This window comes from Pinus tabuliformis, chromosome J (genome assembly GCF_031772625.1).
Source record: "Pinus tabuliformis cultivar Carrire ecotype Pingquan chromosome J, CPIR1, whole genome shotgun sequence".
Classification (NCBI taxonomy): domain Eukaryota; kingdom Viridiplantae; phylum Streptophyta; class Pinopsida; order Pinales; family Pinaceae; genus Pinus; species Pinus tabuliformis.
In genome coordinates this window covers 1,285,836,926-1,285,853,321 of record NC_142295.1, presented here as the reverse complement: position 1 = coordinate 1,285,853,321, position 16,396 = coordinate 1,285,836,926, and the positions used below count along the sequence as shown (strand labels likewise).

The 16,396-nt window shown below is 36.2% G+C and overlaps 1 protein-coding gene across 1 annotated transcript; it reads left to right on the top strand.

Moving 5' to 3' along the window:
• The first annotated feature begins 2,889 nt into the window (after positions 1–2,889).
• LOC149231955 (cytochrome P450 76T24-like) lies at positions 2,890–4,704 on the top strand. The gene is made up of 2 exons (XM_089376397.1): positions 2,890–3,802; positions 3,950–4,704. The coding sequence occupies exons 1-2, from the start codon at positions 2,912–2,914 to the stop codon at positions 4,580–4,582; spliced, it is 1,524 nt and encodes a 507-aa protein (XP_089232523.1). The 5' UTR covers positions 2,890–2,911; the 3' UTR covers positions 4,583–4,704.
• Positions 4,705–16,396: the final 11,692 nt, after the last annotated feature.

The following is a 16,396-nucleotide window of genomic DNA, read 5'->3' as shown; positions in this document are numbered from 1 at the left end:
CCTTGATGTTTGGTAATTGCAAAGATTTCTTTCCTTTGATTCCATGTCTTATTGTTGTGACTTCTCCAGTTTGTAGTAGTATTTGGTCTTTCATAACGTTTTAATGAATAATGATTTTGGTGATGCCCTGTTCCATGCATATTGATGAATACTCCAATCTTTTTCCTTAATAATGTCGATTTGGATGTTCTTGTCTTCCCTGATAATGATGATATCTATCTTCTTATCTTCCTTGAAATATTTTTCGATAATGAGGATGTTGATATGGTTTCACAATTGATGGTTTTCCTTCGCTATACAAAATAATATTTCCATATGTATTCTTCTCATAGATAGTGATATCCTCTATCATCTTTGCTTTATCTTTGACTTCTATAGCCTTGGAGATAATACCATCATATTTGAAAAGCACATTCTCTTGATGAAGTTCAACTTTTTCAAGTATCTTGTGTAGGCCTTATTGAATCTTATCTTATCAAATTTTGACTTCCTTCTTCAATCATAGAATGCATGTTTTATTTACCAAATTCATGTATAAGGATTATTTAATATTCTTAAAAATTTCCTCTTTGAGTCTTTTGATATTCTCTTCATCTATGATCCTTGTATCTTCTTGAATTTGATAGTGTTTCCCTTTTCCCTTCAATATCTTAACATCATCTAGAGGGTTTCAATTATGGTTTTGTAATATATATATATATCAAGAAGAAATGTGATGATCTATCTAAGATACAAAACCGTAACAAAGAACTCATTAAGGAGATGGAACAATTAAAATAGGGAAAGAGTAGCAAGGGGAGTTTGAAACATGATAACTCAAGTGAAGTATTGAAAAATAATATATATATTATTCTTTTTCAATACTTCCCTTGAGTTATCCCCTTGCTACTCTTTCCCTATTTTAATTGTTCCATCTCGTTAATGAGTTTTTGTTAAGGTTTTGTATCTTAGATAGCTCATCACATTTCTTCTTGATATACCCTTTAGCTTCATTTAATTCATTTAAATTCTACACAATGCCTACATTTTTGTATCCTTTGTCCATTTATTGGAAAACAATTTTCTCAAAATTTTCCCATCTAGTGTCCATGTTAAAACTCCACCACTCGTCATGGGATTCACCTATGAAATAATAAATTGAAATAAAGGATAATTAATAGCTATAGCAAAAATATCAAGCTAACCTCTTTGAAAATGATTTCAGGATACTTCACAAACATTAAATTCTGTAGAGGACATCTATGAAATGAAAGCAAACAAAAATATAAAATTTAAACTAGATGTTTCCCAATATCTTGACTAAGTATTATTTAATATTGACCATCATACTGAAAATTCCAAATTATACTATTTGAAACTGAATTTAGGAGCATTCAAGGACCTTATATTTCTTAGAGCATATCTTTGAATGTAAAGAGAACCAACATCTAAAATTTGAACCAGATGTTTCTTGAGATTTCTCCTCAATATTGTGCAAGCTACACTCTCTCAAAGATAAATTTATAACGAAAATTACAAATTAACATGTTTGAAATTGATTTTAGGAGCATTCAAAAACCCTAGCTTCCTTACATCAATCTTCATAATTATAGTGAACAAAATATGAAATTTGAACCATATGTTCCCAAAGATTTCTCCTAAAACAACTAAAACCTCAAAAAAAAAATTATAGCAAAAACTCCAAGTTGACATGCTTGAAATTTAAGAGCATTTAGGAACACTAAATTATTTAGAGGATATCTCCAAAATTATATTGAAAGAAATTATGAAAATTGAACTCAATATTCCTAGATATTTTTCCTCTGTATGATTCAAAATTCACTATATGAGACCTCCTATATATAATTCTAAAATGCATGTTTGAAGCAAAAAAACAGTAGGTTAACGAGCTCTGACACAAAATGTTACAGTCCAAATAAAAAAAAATTAGAAGTAAAGATCATGTATAATAATATGACCATGGAGCACAATTCCAATATAAATAATATACCTAAATACATTTATACAACCAAATCCCATGTCTTCCATAAAAAATACATTATATACAAGTTGTCTTTAGTGAGACTTTTTGGAAGTTTTTCCAATGGGATTTTGCAGTCTAATTTCTCTAAAATCTGGCCGGAATTTATTGGAATCACAAGCTTAATAAGTAACCCCTACACAATCGAAGTTCCCCAGAAATTTTTCAGGGTGTCGAATCCATATATAATCAAAAAACCAATTTAAATAACACAAATCAAAATTTTACCTCAAATTTTTCCTATATAAAAAAAATTCCAAAAAATAACAACTCCCATATACATTTACATTATATATAAAAGAATATACTATCCCCGCGTGATCCCTTCCTTATTAATAAAATAACCTAATTACATCTCCATTTAATTTTATATATATTCTCTTTATACGAAACTTCAACTTCCGAATCTCCAACCGCTAACAAAACTAAAATCATCTACCTTTTCTTCTAACAAATTAGCTTAATTTTAATAATCAATCTACAATCACTGCACCGGCGTGTTAGTCTTTTATGTTTTGTTGACTTTAAAAGTTTAAACGTGTTTTTAAAATATTCGCACGGTAGTAATTAACAAATTTTGACGTCGACGTTTATATCAAGTCCCTAACTGTGACAGATGAAAGTGGAATCTCCGCCCAATGCTGGTTCGTTTTTTCGTTGACTTTAAAATCATTCTAGAATATAGATATGGTAGAATTATAAATTATATAATGTCCTAATCGGCCACTGGTGTAAGAGGAATCTATGTAGAAAACCCACCAAGACGCAGTTTGTTATAAATTGAACATTCATAATTTGTCTATTTATATGACTTGTCTGGCAATCTATGTACACTTCGAATTACCTTTACTATCCCTGCTTGGCAATTAGCCGCCTCTGCAATAAATCTCAATGGATATTCGACGGCTATTGTGGTATTCTGTGACTGGAATCACCTCCGCCTTTATTATTATTGTCCTCCATGTGTGGAGGAAGAAGACTTATTGCAGGCTTCCTCCAGGACCTCCAGGATGGCCGATTTTGGGAAACCTGTTTCAGTTGGGTAATAAGCCCCACGAAGCTCTCTTCCACCTTGCTACCAAGTACGGTCCTCTCATGCGTGTCTCTTTCGGAATGAAGACTACAGTGGTCGCCTCCTCTCCTGCCATGGCAAAGCAAGTTCTCAAAACCCATGACCATGTCCTTGCAGGCCGGAGCCCCATACAGTCAGTTCAGTGCTTTTCTTACGACAAGTCCTCAGTAGTTTGGGCCCAATATGGATCCCACTGGCGCATGATCAGACGTATATCCAATACAAAGCTCTTCAGTGTCAACAATTTAGAAGCCCTGCGGCATTTGCGAAGAGACCAAGTATTCCGGACAATCAAGCAGATTCTGCTGGAAAGTATAAAGGGGAACAGTGTAAACATCGGAGATACTATGGCCTACACCTCTGTTAATCTGTTAGGCAATATGGCCTTCGGGAAAGAAATGTTCGATCCCCATTCTCCAGCTTTCCAAGAGTTCAAAGAGAGTGTTCGGCAATTCGTGGTGAATGGGGGTGCTCCCAATTTGGCGGATTACATCCCCCTTCTTCACTGGTTGGATCCTCAGGGTGTGGCACATAATACAGCAACCTATCTGCGAAGGGTTTTTGGTTTTCTTGACAAATTCATAGAGGGCCGCCTAGCCACAAAAGCCACAACGACGGACCGGAGTGATGCTCCTGAGGATCTGTTGGACGCTCTGCTGGAAATGAGAAGCGATGTTTTTACTCTCACCGATATCAAAACCTACCTAGCTGTAATTATTTCCATTCTCTCTTGTCACTATCATACAACAAGGTTAATGTATTTAATGATAGATGGTATCTTATTTTAAACTATTGCAGTTTACTAGCGGATTCATGCCGCCAATGTAATTTCATTTCTGGTTAATTGCTTGTTGCAGGATATATTTGGGGCGGGAACAGACACCACTGCAAATACAGTGGAGTGGGCGATGGCAGAACTCATTCGCAATCCGGAGAAAATGAAACGAGCCCAGGCCGAGTTGGACCAAGTGGTTGGGCTCAGCAGAAGGGTTGAAGAAAGTGACACCGATCGTCTTCCTTATCTCCGTGCAGTTGTGAAAGAAGGGTTCCGACTACATCCGGTAGTTCCTCTGCTCGTTCCACACAGAGCAGATAGTGATTGTGAGATTGAGGGATTCTTGATACCCAAACACACCCAGGTAATCGTCAACATGTGGGCAATAGGAAGGGACCCTGCCATCTGGAATGAGCCATCGAAATTCGTGCCCGAGAGATTTCTCGATGCTAAGATGAGCAATTTGGATTACAAGGGACAACACTTCGAGCTAATACCATTCGGAGCAGGAAGGAGAATGTGCGTCGGGCTTCCCCTGGCAAGTCGGATGATTCATCTGGTGTTGGCTTCTCTCATCCATTCATTCAACTGGGCACCCCCCAACGGCATGAGTGCAGAAGAAGTGGACATGACAGAGAAGTTTGGAATTACCATGGCGAAGGTGGTGCCACTGGAAGTTATTCCTGTGCCACGCTTGCCACGGGATCTCTATTAGAAGTTTTTGTATGTTGTGTGCAAAGTACTGTTTGATTATGTACGCTTTTATAAACTTTAACTTCAAAGCTTTGCCCGGTAGGATTTCAAAATCTGAAAAAATCTACTACAAAACTTTGCAATTCAAAGAAAGTGCTGCTACAGCACTTAATTTTGAAATCCGAACAGTTTGCTTGGAGTGTAATTTTGTCTTCATATTTATAGGATATCTGGGTTATTCTAGTCTTGCAGTTATAATCATAATATGTGTAGAGTTGTATAATTATTGAGGCCGTGTAAATTTGTGAATAAGGGTTTGAAAAATGGCTATAAAAGAAAAACCCAAGTGCTTTTTGATGATGATTTTGAAATTTTTTTTAAATTAGACGATAATGGTAGTTTCCTCAACTTTATTTTACATAAATGGTCTGCAGACATTAAAATTAGTGTGCACGATAATCTCCGTAATTGTGGCTTCGACAAGATTAGCTGAAAGATATTATTCATGACCATTTAGCTATTCAGAGCTCCGTTATTATTAAGTATTTTAATTTTTTTAAGTTTTTGTTGGATTGGAATTAAGTATGGTATCTTTTAAAGAAATTTTAGATTGGTGTGGATTAAATATTTTTATATTTTTAATGTTTAAATCAATTCAGTATGTTTAAAAATGTTTCCAATTTTAAATAATAAAATTTGATAAATATAATTCTTTAAAAAAAATTAGTTTTTTTTTTATATGATGTTTCAGTTAAAAATATACTTGAAATATATTGAGTGAATCTAGTGAATTGCTTTCTATAATATATATATATATATATTATCTATTTTTCTCTTTTTTTAACATATTGGGAAAAATGATTATAATTCAGTGGTGAATTCACATTGGGGACAATTATCATTTGCAGCTATCCATAATGCAGGTTGACTCATCATGGTTATTCAAGAAAAACCACAATTACCTTGTAGTCTGAGTTTGACTTTCACTCTTACCAAATATCTCTGAGTCTTAAGCTATTAACCTATTTCCTTACATTCCATGAAATCAAACTCTTAGCCAAACAAAATCAATTTTAAGACATACTATAGAACTAAAAGAAAATTGTCAGCAATTCCAATTTATAAACACAATTCTTTTAAAAAATTTTAATAAGCGTGTGTATATTTAACTCAACAATTCCAATTCATAAACAGAATTCTTTTAAAAAATTGTGAGAAGTGTGTGTATTTTTAACTATTACCGTGGTTGTTTTACTGTATCCATCACCAATAAGGTGTGTTACTTAAATACATACTTGTAATACATTAAGTGGGTTCAAGTAAACCAAAACCTAATTTATTAACTGTACAATACCATCAAAATGAAATGAATCTAAACATCACTGGAAACTATTTATAAATTTAGTAGAATTAATAAATGTAGAAATGGTGTTGAAGTACTCAATTGTAAACATGATAATAATGTAGATATCTTACCTTGGAAACCTTTTTTGACAAAACCTTCTACAAATGGCCTTTGTTTGGCTCTTTATGCTTTAGGAATTATTACAAATAGAAACTATCAACTTATAGATAACAATCTTGCATTTTTTTAATTCTTAGGCTTCGCATTCTTAGTCTTTCTCTATTTTCTTCTGTGCCATTAATGTTGCAAGATTTCAATTTTCCATGGGTAAATCTATTTAGGCCCCTTTTCACCTTTCATTGATTTCCATTCTTGTTGATGCAACTTGAGGGGCATGTGAGTGGACCATGCCAATTGAAGAGAGCTCTTGAGTGAATTGGAATATGCACACACATAGAAAGTGAAACATATTTTTATTAAAGTAGGAATTAAGATACTTACAACTTGCACAAAAGCACCTCAAGCCTAAGGACACACAACCACGGAAAATTGATTTGAGACCATTCAACAAAGGTTATTACCTAGTCTCCTTAAATATATGTCTACAAAACTAAGTGATCAATAAGCAGCTAGTCTAATAGAGACTTTATATCAAATAATGGCATATATATATATATGCCCACAACACAACAAATTTGGCTTGGTTTGAAATGTTTTGTTCATGATGAAATCTCATCATATGCTCAATCTTAATATGATTGAATTCCCATAAGTGTCACCTAGAAGGTAGAAGGGGAAGAAAACAAATATATTGCGTACTCAAAAGGAATGTCATTCAATAACTCAAAATTTGTTCATTTGATCAGGGTAAGTTGGATTAGAATCCAAGTCCAAATTGTCTCCTTGAAATCCAATGAATATGTATCTATCACTTATGTAAACATCATTAAAATTCCTACTTCAATGAATCAAACAATCAATCCATGAGTGTATTAGTGCATCATCGAACCTACATAGCTAAAAGAACAAAACCTCTTCCTTGCCACAATAATTTTGGACCACAATCTTGCTTTTTCCCACTTTCTCTCCCTGATTGTATCCGCAACCCACCTTTATTTGATTGTTTGGGGAGGAGCCTATCACATTGTCACCGACTCACCACTCACTTATGAAAGTTATCCTATGTCACAATATCACCTGTGGAACAGTGAAAGTGTCACTTCGACTACAATTTGCATCATATATGGAGTATCTCAACATATCACTTAAAAGATTTGAAAGATATGGCTCATGAAGAACGACATCTACCACCACTTATGAAATACTAAAACACTTTTTATACATTGTAGTTACTTGACTAAAAACTCTTTGTGGTGGACCCTCACATTGATTCCATGTGATTATGATCGTGGAGAGAATGCAACGGATAGTCAATTTCATAGTTTTACTTCGTTGGTCATCTTCCCATAAGATCTCCTTATTAATATCATGTTATGGCATGTCTGAGTCAAGGACATTTGATTTCAGCGTTATGGAGATTTTATTGTGAGTGTTTTGTATAATTTCAAACCAAAATTGAGAATTCAATAAGTCATTTATGTGTTATGGTCATTTTGTTTTTTTTCTTCTTATGATAGATATGTGTTTTTAAAGAAACCTTTATTAGTGAAAGGTTAATTTATTATCAAAACATCATCTTTGGAAGGGAAAAATTTTAAACATAACATTTCAGCATAAAGACCTAAAACAAGGAAAAAAATTGTATGTTAGTTAAAGAAGAATCCAAATTCCAATGTTAGTTAAAGAAGAATCCAAATTCCAACCTTGATTACCTCTCATCAAGCCGTTATGGAAATTTGTACGTAGTACATTCATCATCCATGGCTTATGCCAAATGATCCATCATGGACATCATGATTTGAATTAACTAAAAGCTTCACATTGATTTGAATTTTCCCACGTAGTTTTCACATTTTGAATTTGCCGGCAAGAGCTGCAACTTCAGCAACATCCTACAGAGTTCAATGCTATAACGTTAGGGTATGAACTTAATTCGCTGACTGCAGGCCACAGGCATTCCCACAGGGAGTTCACACCAAGGACGTCGTCATCGATACCAAGACGAGAGTTTGGGTTATCTATGACCAGACTCATTAAATGCTCAATCGTCTCGAGAGTTCAAAAGATGGTATCCAGACTTTTGGAGACTTCATGTAGCGTGCGGAAGAAGCTACCGACAACCAGAACCCAGAAACTTCTTCGCTCTGTATAAAATTCCTTGCTTCCTTGCTTGGTTATGGAATGAGTAAGTTGTGTTTTCTGTTTAGTGTTTTACGCTGCGTTCTCTGATTTGGTATCTGAGCTCAGGTGAGCTGTGAGAGAAACGAGCTCAGGAGAGGCTGAGTAATAAATAGCTGCGTGAGGCCAATTGTGGTTCTAAGTGTCTGAGTGCAGTACTGAGCGTTCGATTGTTTCGAACTGCCTTAGAAGAAGCCGTAGGGAGATCCGTAGGGAGATCCATTCAGAGCCGTGGATTATAGTCAAGTGTGAGGTCTCTGTTCTGTCAAGAGCGCCATTCACTGTGCTACAGTCAACTGTTGTGACCCATCTCAATATGCGTGAAGTTTGGGAGCCGAAGGTATAAAGGGGTTGATAGCTCGTGCAAGAGAGAGAGAAAGTGTCTTCTCGGTTAGGGAAATTGTAGTGTGGGCATGGTGATGTAAGTGTTGAAATCGTAATTTCAACGCAGCTGCTAGAAAACGGTAAACAGATCCGTCCGAGAGTTCTTGGGTCACATTCCGGCAAAAGGGATTTTCCGATGATCGAACCCGAGAAATTTTAGAGCTGACGCGTGGTTCACCCCTGACGTAAGCCAACGTCATTTTCTCGGGTGTTAATGTTCAGCATATGTTGGCCTTCCGATATTGTTCTCCACCGTTGGATTTACTCCATCGCTCTCCACCGTTGATAAACCAAAGCTGCGTACGAGGTGCATTTAAAGGTTTGCGTGGGTTAAATTCTTGAGTTTGACCGCCACTCCTGCATCAAATTAAATATTGCGTGAAGTAAATATAAGTTTTGGTTGACCATGCGTTTTAATTAATGAAACGTAATAGTGGTAGGTAGAATAGTGAAGTTTATTATGTAGAGCACGTAAGTTTTTTTTATGACAAGGTATGGTGCATTTAAACATAGGTATGGTCAGTTTTTTTTATGCAATGTAATACGTAAAAAAATGGAGCTCGTATATTTTTGTTGTTGACTTTTTTTGTAATATGAGAGATATGTGAGTGTTTGCAGCAGCGAGAGAAAAAAAGGATGTATGCACAGCAGTGCACAAATGTATTTGGTAATGTTTTGTGAGGCATTGTAAAAACAGAGGAGTAAGAAAAACCATGTGTGGTTTTGCACAGCAGTGCATAAAGAAAATGGTGGAGCGAGTTTTTGTAAGTCTGTGTAAGTTTTGTTTTTACAGCAGTATGTAAAATTGTTTTACACCAGTAAATGTGAATGGAGGTTTTACAACAGTAAATGTTAATGGGAATTTTTCCAGCAGTGTAAATTCTCATATGAAGACAGAGTGAATGTTTTTTTGTTTTAATGAATAGAAATATTTTATGGTGAAATACTCTGTCTCTCAGTGAAATTTTTTTTAATCTTACCTGAGCACAAAAAGATCTTGTGGAGCTAAAACAGAGCATTGCCTCTGTGTGATTGAATATTGGTTTTTGGTATTTTCCCCATTAAAAATACCCAACAGTAACCTGGAGCGGCTGGACAAAGCAGTTCAGTAGAGCATTGTTGGAATGTTGTGAGAGCTTGGTAGTGAGGGTTGTATGAGCGGTGGTCACTGATTTCCGAGTTGTGCAATGTGGTGAACCTGAAGCAGACCTGAGGCAGGTTGAGTTGTGGCTGTTGTTGGCGCGGTAGGCCCTTTTTTTTTAGTTGTGAGACAGTGTGCCCTGTTGTTGGCACTGATTGGAGAGCGCTTCTTATTCACTGATTCAAGAGGCGCATATGACCTATCCATGAGAAACTGCGATCCGCTAAAGCCGAGGGAAAGCTAAGAGGAGCCCTGTGTTTGGCGTGCATTGTTTGTTTTGATGTGTGGAGAAGACCGTGTTTGTCATTGAGAGGCACGAACCCACAACCACGAAGAGAGCCCGCTGCGTTTGGAGGACTATCACTATTTGAAGAAGCCTGAATAGATGATTGGAGAAGCGCATATGTGTATTAGCCCTATCAACTAGGAGAAGAAAACTGCTGTAAATACTTTGTATTGCAGAGCATTCAGTCCTACCCGATTGCTCTCACATGCATCTGTAGGTAAATTAAGAGAAGTCGTGCTATAATTCCCCGTTTATTATTTGTTAATTACTCCAGCGCTTTGTTTACCACATGGAATAGTCCACTCTTAGTTATTTTTCAAGGTAATGAAACTTGTTTTCATAGTGATGTAACTTTTTGGCATAACGTTTTTGGGAATGAAGTTTAATAAGGTATAGGGTAATTATGGAAAATAAATTGCACGTGGAGACATAAGAGGAGAAATAAAGTGAAAAGAGTTTAAAAAAAATTGTTAATTTGCATGGTGGGCAAAATTAAAGTCTGGTGGTTGAATTTTTACGGTAATTATGGAAAATAAATTGCTCGTGGAGAGATAAGAGGAGAAATAAAGTGAAAGGAGTTTAAAAAAAGAATTTTTAATTTGCATGGTGGGCAAAATTAAAAGTGTGGTGGTTGAATTTTGGTTTGGTAGCTGGGATCCGAGCTACATCTTCAGTGAATTAGTGTTGTTTGGTTGTTGTTGTTGCAGAATTATAATTAAACGGAAAATAGTGAAACTTTGAGGTGTGTTTGAGTGTTAGCTCCTAGGGTCGTTGAAAGAGTATATGTGCTCTTGTCTAGCTTAAGGAAGTTGAGAAATTAGTGAAATAAAATTTGCTAGCGATATTTTTGATATTTTTTTGGGGCCCAGTAATATTTTTTATTCCGGTAGTATTTTTAAGTCTGGAGAATTATTTGATAAACATAATGGTTTTATTGATGAGCAGTCTAGTCTATTCCTGCAATCACAATCACTGAGAGCAAAAATTGTTTTTCTCATAACCTTATTGTTAGAAATTTGATTGAATCTACTTCTAATATGGCTGCAACATTGGAGGATACAACCATGGATGTTGGTCAAAGGCAGCTTGTGTTTGAAGATGAGTGCATTTTGGTGGATGAAGTTCTAGTGGACCAGTTTGTGTCACTTGATCGCATACTTTACAAGACTCCTCATGAAAAGTTGGGAGAGCATGAATTGCATTACCTTTTTTGGGGATGTCGCATTGCATCTCAATCTGGAAGAGGCTGTTGATGTTAAGTACATAAGCAAAGAGCAGTTGAAGGAGCTCATAATGAAAGAAAGAAAGGTGAAGATGAAACTGCATGCGTGAATGAACAAGCATGGATCGTTTAACAAGAAGGAAAAATGAAAAATGTGTTATCAAGTAGTGTGTTGTAGAAAATCTACACTGAGTTGAGTTGTAAGCCTAATTGAGACTTAAACCAACAAGCATGTTAATTAAGAGTATATTTGTCTTATGTATTGTGCTATAGGGTATTTTGTATGTTTACCTTACGGTTGGAATTAAGGGGGAGTGTTGGAAACTTTAATTCCAACTACTAGACTCATTAAATGCTCAATCGTCTCGAGAGTTCAAAAAATAGTCTCGACACTTCTGGTAGTGTCTGGAAGAAGCCACAGACAACCAAAATTCAGAAACTTCTATGCTATGTATAAAACTCCTTTCTTGGTAATGAAATGATTAAGTTGTGCTTTGTGTTTCGTGTTCTATGTTGCGTTCTTTGATTATCTGTTCGTGAGATGGGGAATCGAAGGTATCGGAGGAATCAAGAAAGGAGGAGTTGGGGTGCCACTTTCTTCTACTTCCATGGTGACAGGTTCTCTAGCTTCTCTTTTCATTTTCTATTACACGACATATTCTCGATCGTGACAGGTTCTCTAGCTTCTCTTGCCATTTTCTATTACACGACATATTCTCGAGGCACTTAACCAGGGGGCGCAGAGTTATAATCATCTATGTGGATTGTAGGTCCTCCCTAGAGTATCGATATCCCACTCCATGCAACGATTGCTTTGGTGACATTACAAGGCTGTGCTTAAACGGCGGTCGAGCCCAACTCCCAGGTAATGCAGATCTATTGGTTGTTTTCTGATGGGTAACAGTGCAGGTGTGAACATAGTTCACCAAGTGGGGTGCAAGGTCTCGGCGCAGAAGGATATAGCTATGAAGGGAGTGAGAATAGTGGGTATTGTGCTTCTGCACCCATTTTTCGGCGGGGAGGAGAGGACGCCCTCTGAACTCAAACTTTAGAGAGCTCCCATCGTTAATATCAACAACTCTGGCTGGCATTGGAAGTCATTCCATTTATGTCTATGGGGCCAACAGGGACCATCTCGCCTGCAATGTATTTGGGCCGAATGATATCTTCGCCCTTCCCCTTCCCCCAATGCTGGTCGTAGTGGGCAGCCGTGACGCTTTGTTGGATTGGAATCTCAGATACGTTGCCAATCTTAGGAATATTGACAAAGACATTGAGCTTCTCTTCCATGGGAGGGGCATTCACTCCTTTTTTATGTTTTTCTACCTAAAGTCTTGGTCGAGGCTTATATGACATCTCAACTAATTCATGACGAAATTCAGTGGAAAATGAATGTAGCTGCATTGAAATACAATGCATATGGTGGCGGTGATGAATCAATAAATCGTGAAAAGCGTGTTTTTAACTTGTAATTTTTATTTATTTATGTAGAATAAGACCTCCCCAAATTGTTTCCATAAGTTAAAATTTAATTGGTTATTATATACAAAGAGATCGTTGAAATATAATATTGAAATTAGTGGTAAATATAAAAATTATATATATATATATATATATGAATGATTTTATATGCACATTTTTTTAATATTTTAAGTTTTTTATATATTAAATATTAAAAAATGTATTTTATATTTAAAATTTAAAATATTAATTAAAAGTTTCAAGTTTTTCTTTTAGTGTAATATTGTTTATTTGCAAATTTTGTATTTTTTTAATATTAATTAAAAATTATACTAGAAATTTTAGGTTCTATTTTTAATGTAATATTGTTTATTTTTAAATTTTGTAAATTAAAAGATATAAAAGTATATAATATATGGATGAGTTTTATAAAGTTAAGTGAAATTAATTATTTAAATACAAATAAAGTGGGAAAGTACATGATCTTGATTTACATATTTATGCAATCTATATTTACTGAGTTTTACTAAATCTATAACATGTAGGACATTAATCATTCTAAAATACATTCAAGCTATGGAAACTATTATGCTCTTTTATGGATATATTTGAAATGGAGGACATTATTCTAAATATAACTTGAGCAAGGGAAACTAGTATGCTCCTCTTAGGGGAGATATATAGAAATACATAACGATGATCACAAGTGGAGATATATAGGAATACATAACAATCACAATTTAAGCGAAATTGTTATTTCCTTATATGGGGATATATAGCAATCACTTTAATTCTTGAACTTGTTAGTTATTTTATGAGAAGTTATTTAATGTGACCAACATTGATATGGTTTGGTAATGTTTTTATTAATATATAATTTAAATAAAAAACATGTATTTGCACTATGATTGGTTGGTGGTTAGGTGACATAAACCTCATAGAATGTATCTTAATAGGTAATAGTTGGTGAGGTTATTATGCATTCAGTACGATATAGTGTATTCATTCTATTGCATTCATTTCTCTATTGTGCAGTGAGTATACCAATTTCATTATTTTGATGTGTTGTGTAGGGAAATTCATTTGGATCTACTGGTCTTTATCCACTTGTTAGCTCAATAAATGGTTCACATTTGAATTTGTAGGTAGTCAATGGAAGGCTGCTTGGAAGCGGGAGCGAGAGTGAGAGAGACAATTTTCAAAAGCTTTCAGGCTGGGAGTGTTTTTTATATAATATATATTTTTATATTTTTTATGCATATATATCAACAAAAGCATGCAAAACACTCGGATGTAGGTGACTGTCAAGGCCATTAAGTTGATGAAACGGTCGAGCGGCGGAAGGGCTGCCCACATGGCCCCCTGCAACTTCCCCCATGCCAACCTGAAATGCATTCAAGGCACCTTGTAGGTGCCATTTAATGAATCCAATGGTTGAGACAGAACCAAATCACTCATAACTATGGAGCCTGCAAACCATTCTGTAATTCCTCCCCCCTTCATTCATTGTGTTTATCCTCCGCAGGCTGGAGAGCCTTGTTTACGCACTGTAACAGGTAGTCGATGTTGGTTTCTAAGTTGCATTGACCTGGGCAACGGATTCCATTATTCCCACACCAGTCTCTACAACTTAGCTTAGGTCCACACTTCCTCTATCCATTCTCTGCTCGGTTCCTCCCCCATCCCCTCTACTGTTATCCCTGCTTTCAACCCCACCATGGTTCGCCATCATATGCGAAGTAGGAGAGGTGGCACTCGTGAAAGGAGCACCCGCTATTCTACAACGTCTAGCCCAGACTCGGTCTCCCTTGCTTCCTCAGCTGACAATCCCAATCCGCATAGCTCTTTCACTGGGCATTACCTAGACACCTGCAGCGGACGAGGAAGAGCCTGGCTCCATGGCACAAGAAGAGGAGATGCAACAATTCACACTGCAAATTTCCCCCTACCTCTGCATCTAGCTCCCCATACCACACAATTTTGATTTCGTAGCTCCCTGAATTGTACCGTAATCATAGCCACTATTACAATCACTTTCATTGAAGAAACTGAACCGCCAGTGCCTTTGTTTGAGCACAATGATGAGCCGAACAAAGCGAAACCAAGCAACAGGAGCAGGTGCAATCCCGGTAAACAACGAGCAGACGAAGATAGAGCCACCCTGCATGGTACAGTGTTGGATGGCAGCCAGCAAGCTGAGGAAGGCAAGCTGGGTAACACTCAGGCCTCAAGCAGTCGTCATGGCGACACATCTGGAATGCGTGTGGGGGCATGCAACGATGCGGGAGTCCATCCAGCACATGGTAGTGGCACATTAGACTAGGGTGACGATTCAGACAAATATGTGTGTTCGATTATGGAAGAACCGGCCCCGAACAACCTCTAAGACTGACAATTGGCAGCTAGAGGTCGAATTTTCCAGGTGGATTTTTTTCTTGTTGACTGGGAAGTTATGGTTAAGTTTGTGTGTTTCTTGGTTATGAATATGCAATGTCTAAAATGTTTTGTTGTTTTGTGATCAAAACTGATAACCCCTGCGTGGGCTATTTTGCTTTCTTGGACTGGTTTCCCCTCTGTTGGGGCTCTTATGCTTTCTTGGACTGGTTTCCCCTCTGTTGGGGTAGTCAACGCTAGACAGTCTTACTATGTGATGAATGATGTTCAGAACTTCTGAGGCCGAGCCTCACTGTAACTTCTTTTTTGTATCATATAAATAGATTAAACTTAGAAAAAAAAAAAACAAAAGCATGCAAAACGATGAATTAGTTATGAAAAGCATAAGAACATGGATTAAACCATATAAGATCAATCATCTAGTAGTGATAATATTCATCAACCACAGGTCCACACACATCTCGATTCTCATCAACCTTACAGTTTTAAAGTTTCAAAATTCAATATATAACATTTGTCATCACTAAGTTGTACTTGCAAGCATTACCAATCTATAACAAAGAATATCAAACATGAAATGAAACGTTTCATGAAGCATCATATTCATAATTCACTACCAGTGAGTTATAATTGTCAACTTCAAACCTCAAAGATAAATTGTTATATATTATTTACAAAAGATACCATAATAAATATGAAAAGGTCAATAGTTATAAAAGGTACTAGAAACTAGAAAAGACAGTTAAATGTACCATCTACTTACATTTCTTCATGCCACGAGAAACTTCTAATTTCTTTTCTCTTGATCTGTGAATAATGGGAGTCTCCTTGCACATAGTCTAACCACATCCAAAACCAGAGAACACATGAATTCCATGTAATGTTGTAGATGGAGGTGGCAACAAAGCTAGTGCAACTTGAGCGCTATAGGTGGATGCGTGTGGCATTGTTATTCATGCTATTGCTGCTACTTGATGCTATTGTTGTGGCATTGTTCTAAATTTAAGGCTCCATCTCCAAATTACCCTCCTTCGGTTTGTTGTCCCAAGTGATATATGCCCTATCAAACCGAGCTCACTCACAAAAATGTGTTAACAGCCTCAAGTTTTTGTGTATATAAACCAATTTTTTTACCTGGTTTTCATTGAGGTGGTTTCTTTTGACATTTTGGAAGAAGTTATAGGTGTTCCAAAACCTCTCTATATAAGAAGTATTAGTCACCTATGAAAGAATTTGAATTGCCAATTTCGCCAAATGTCCCTAGTAGCCATACATGTTCCACCATTCAACAAGATTCAATCTATC

What these genes read in the sequence shown, in the direction of transcription:
- LOC149231955 (XM_089376397.1), top strand. Translation starts at nt 2,912, where the DNA reads ATGGATATTCGACGGCTATTGTGGTATTCTGTGACTGGAATCACCTCC. An exon ending in ATATCAAAACCTACCTAGCT is followed by an intron (nt 3,803 to 3,949) that starts GTAATTATTTCC and finishes TGCTTGTTGCAG; the next exon opens with GATATATTTGGGGCGGGAAC.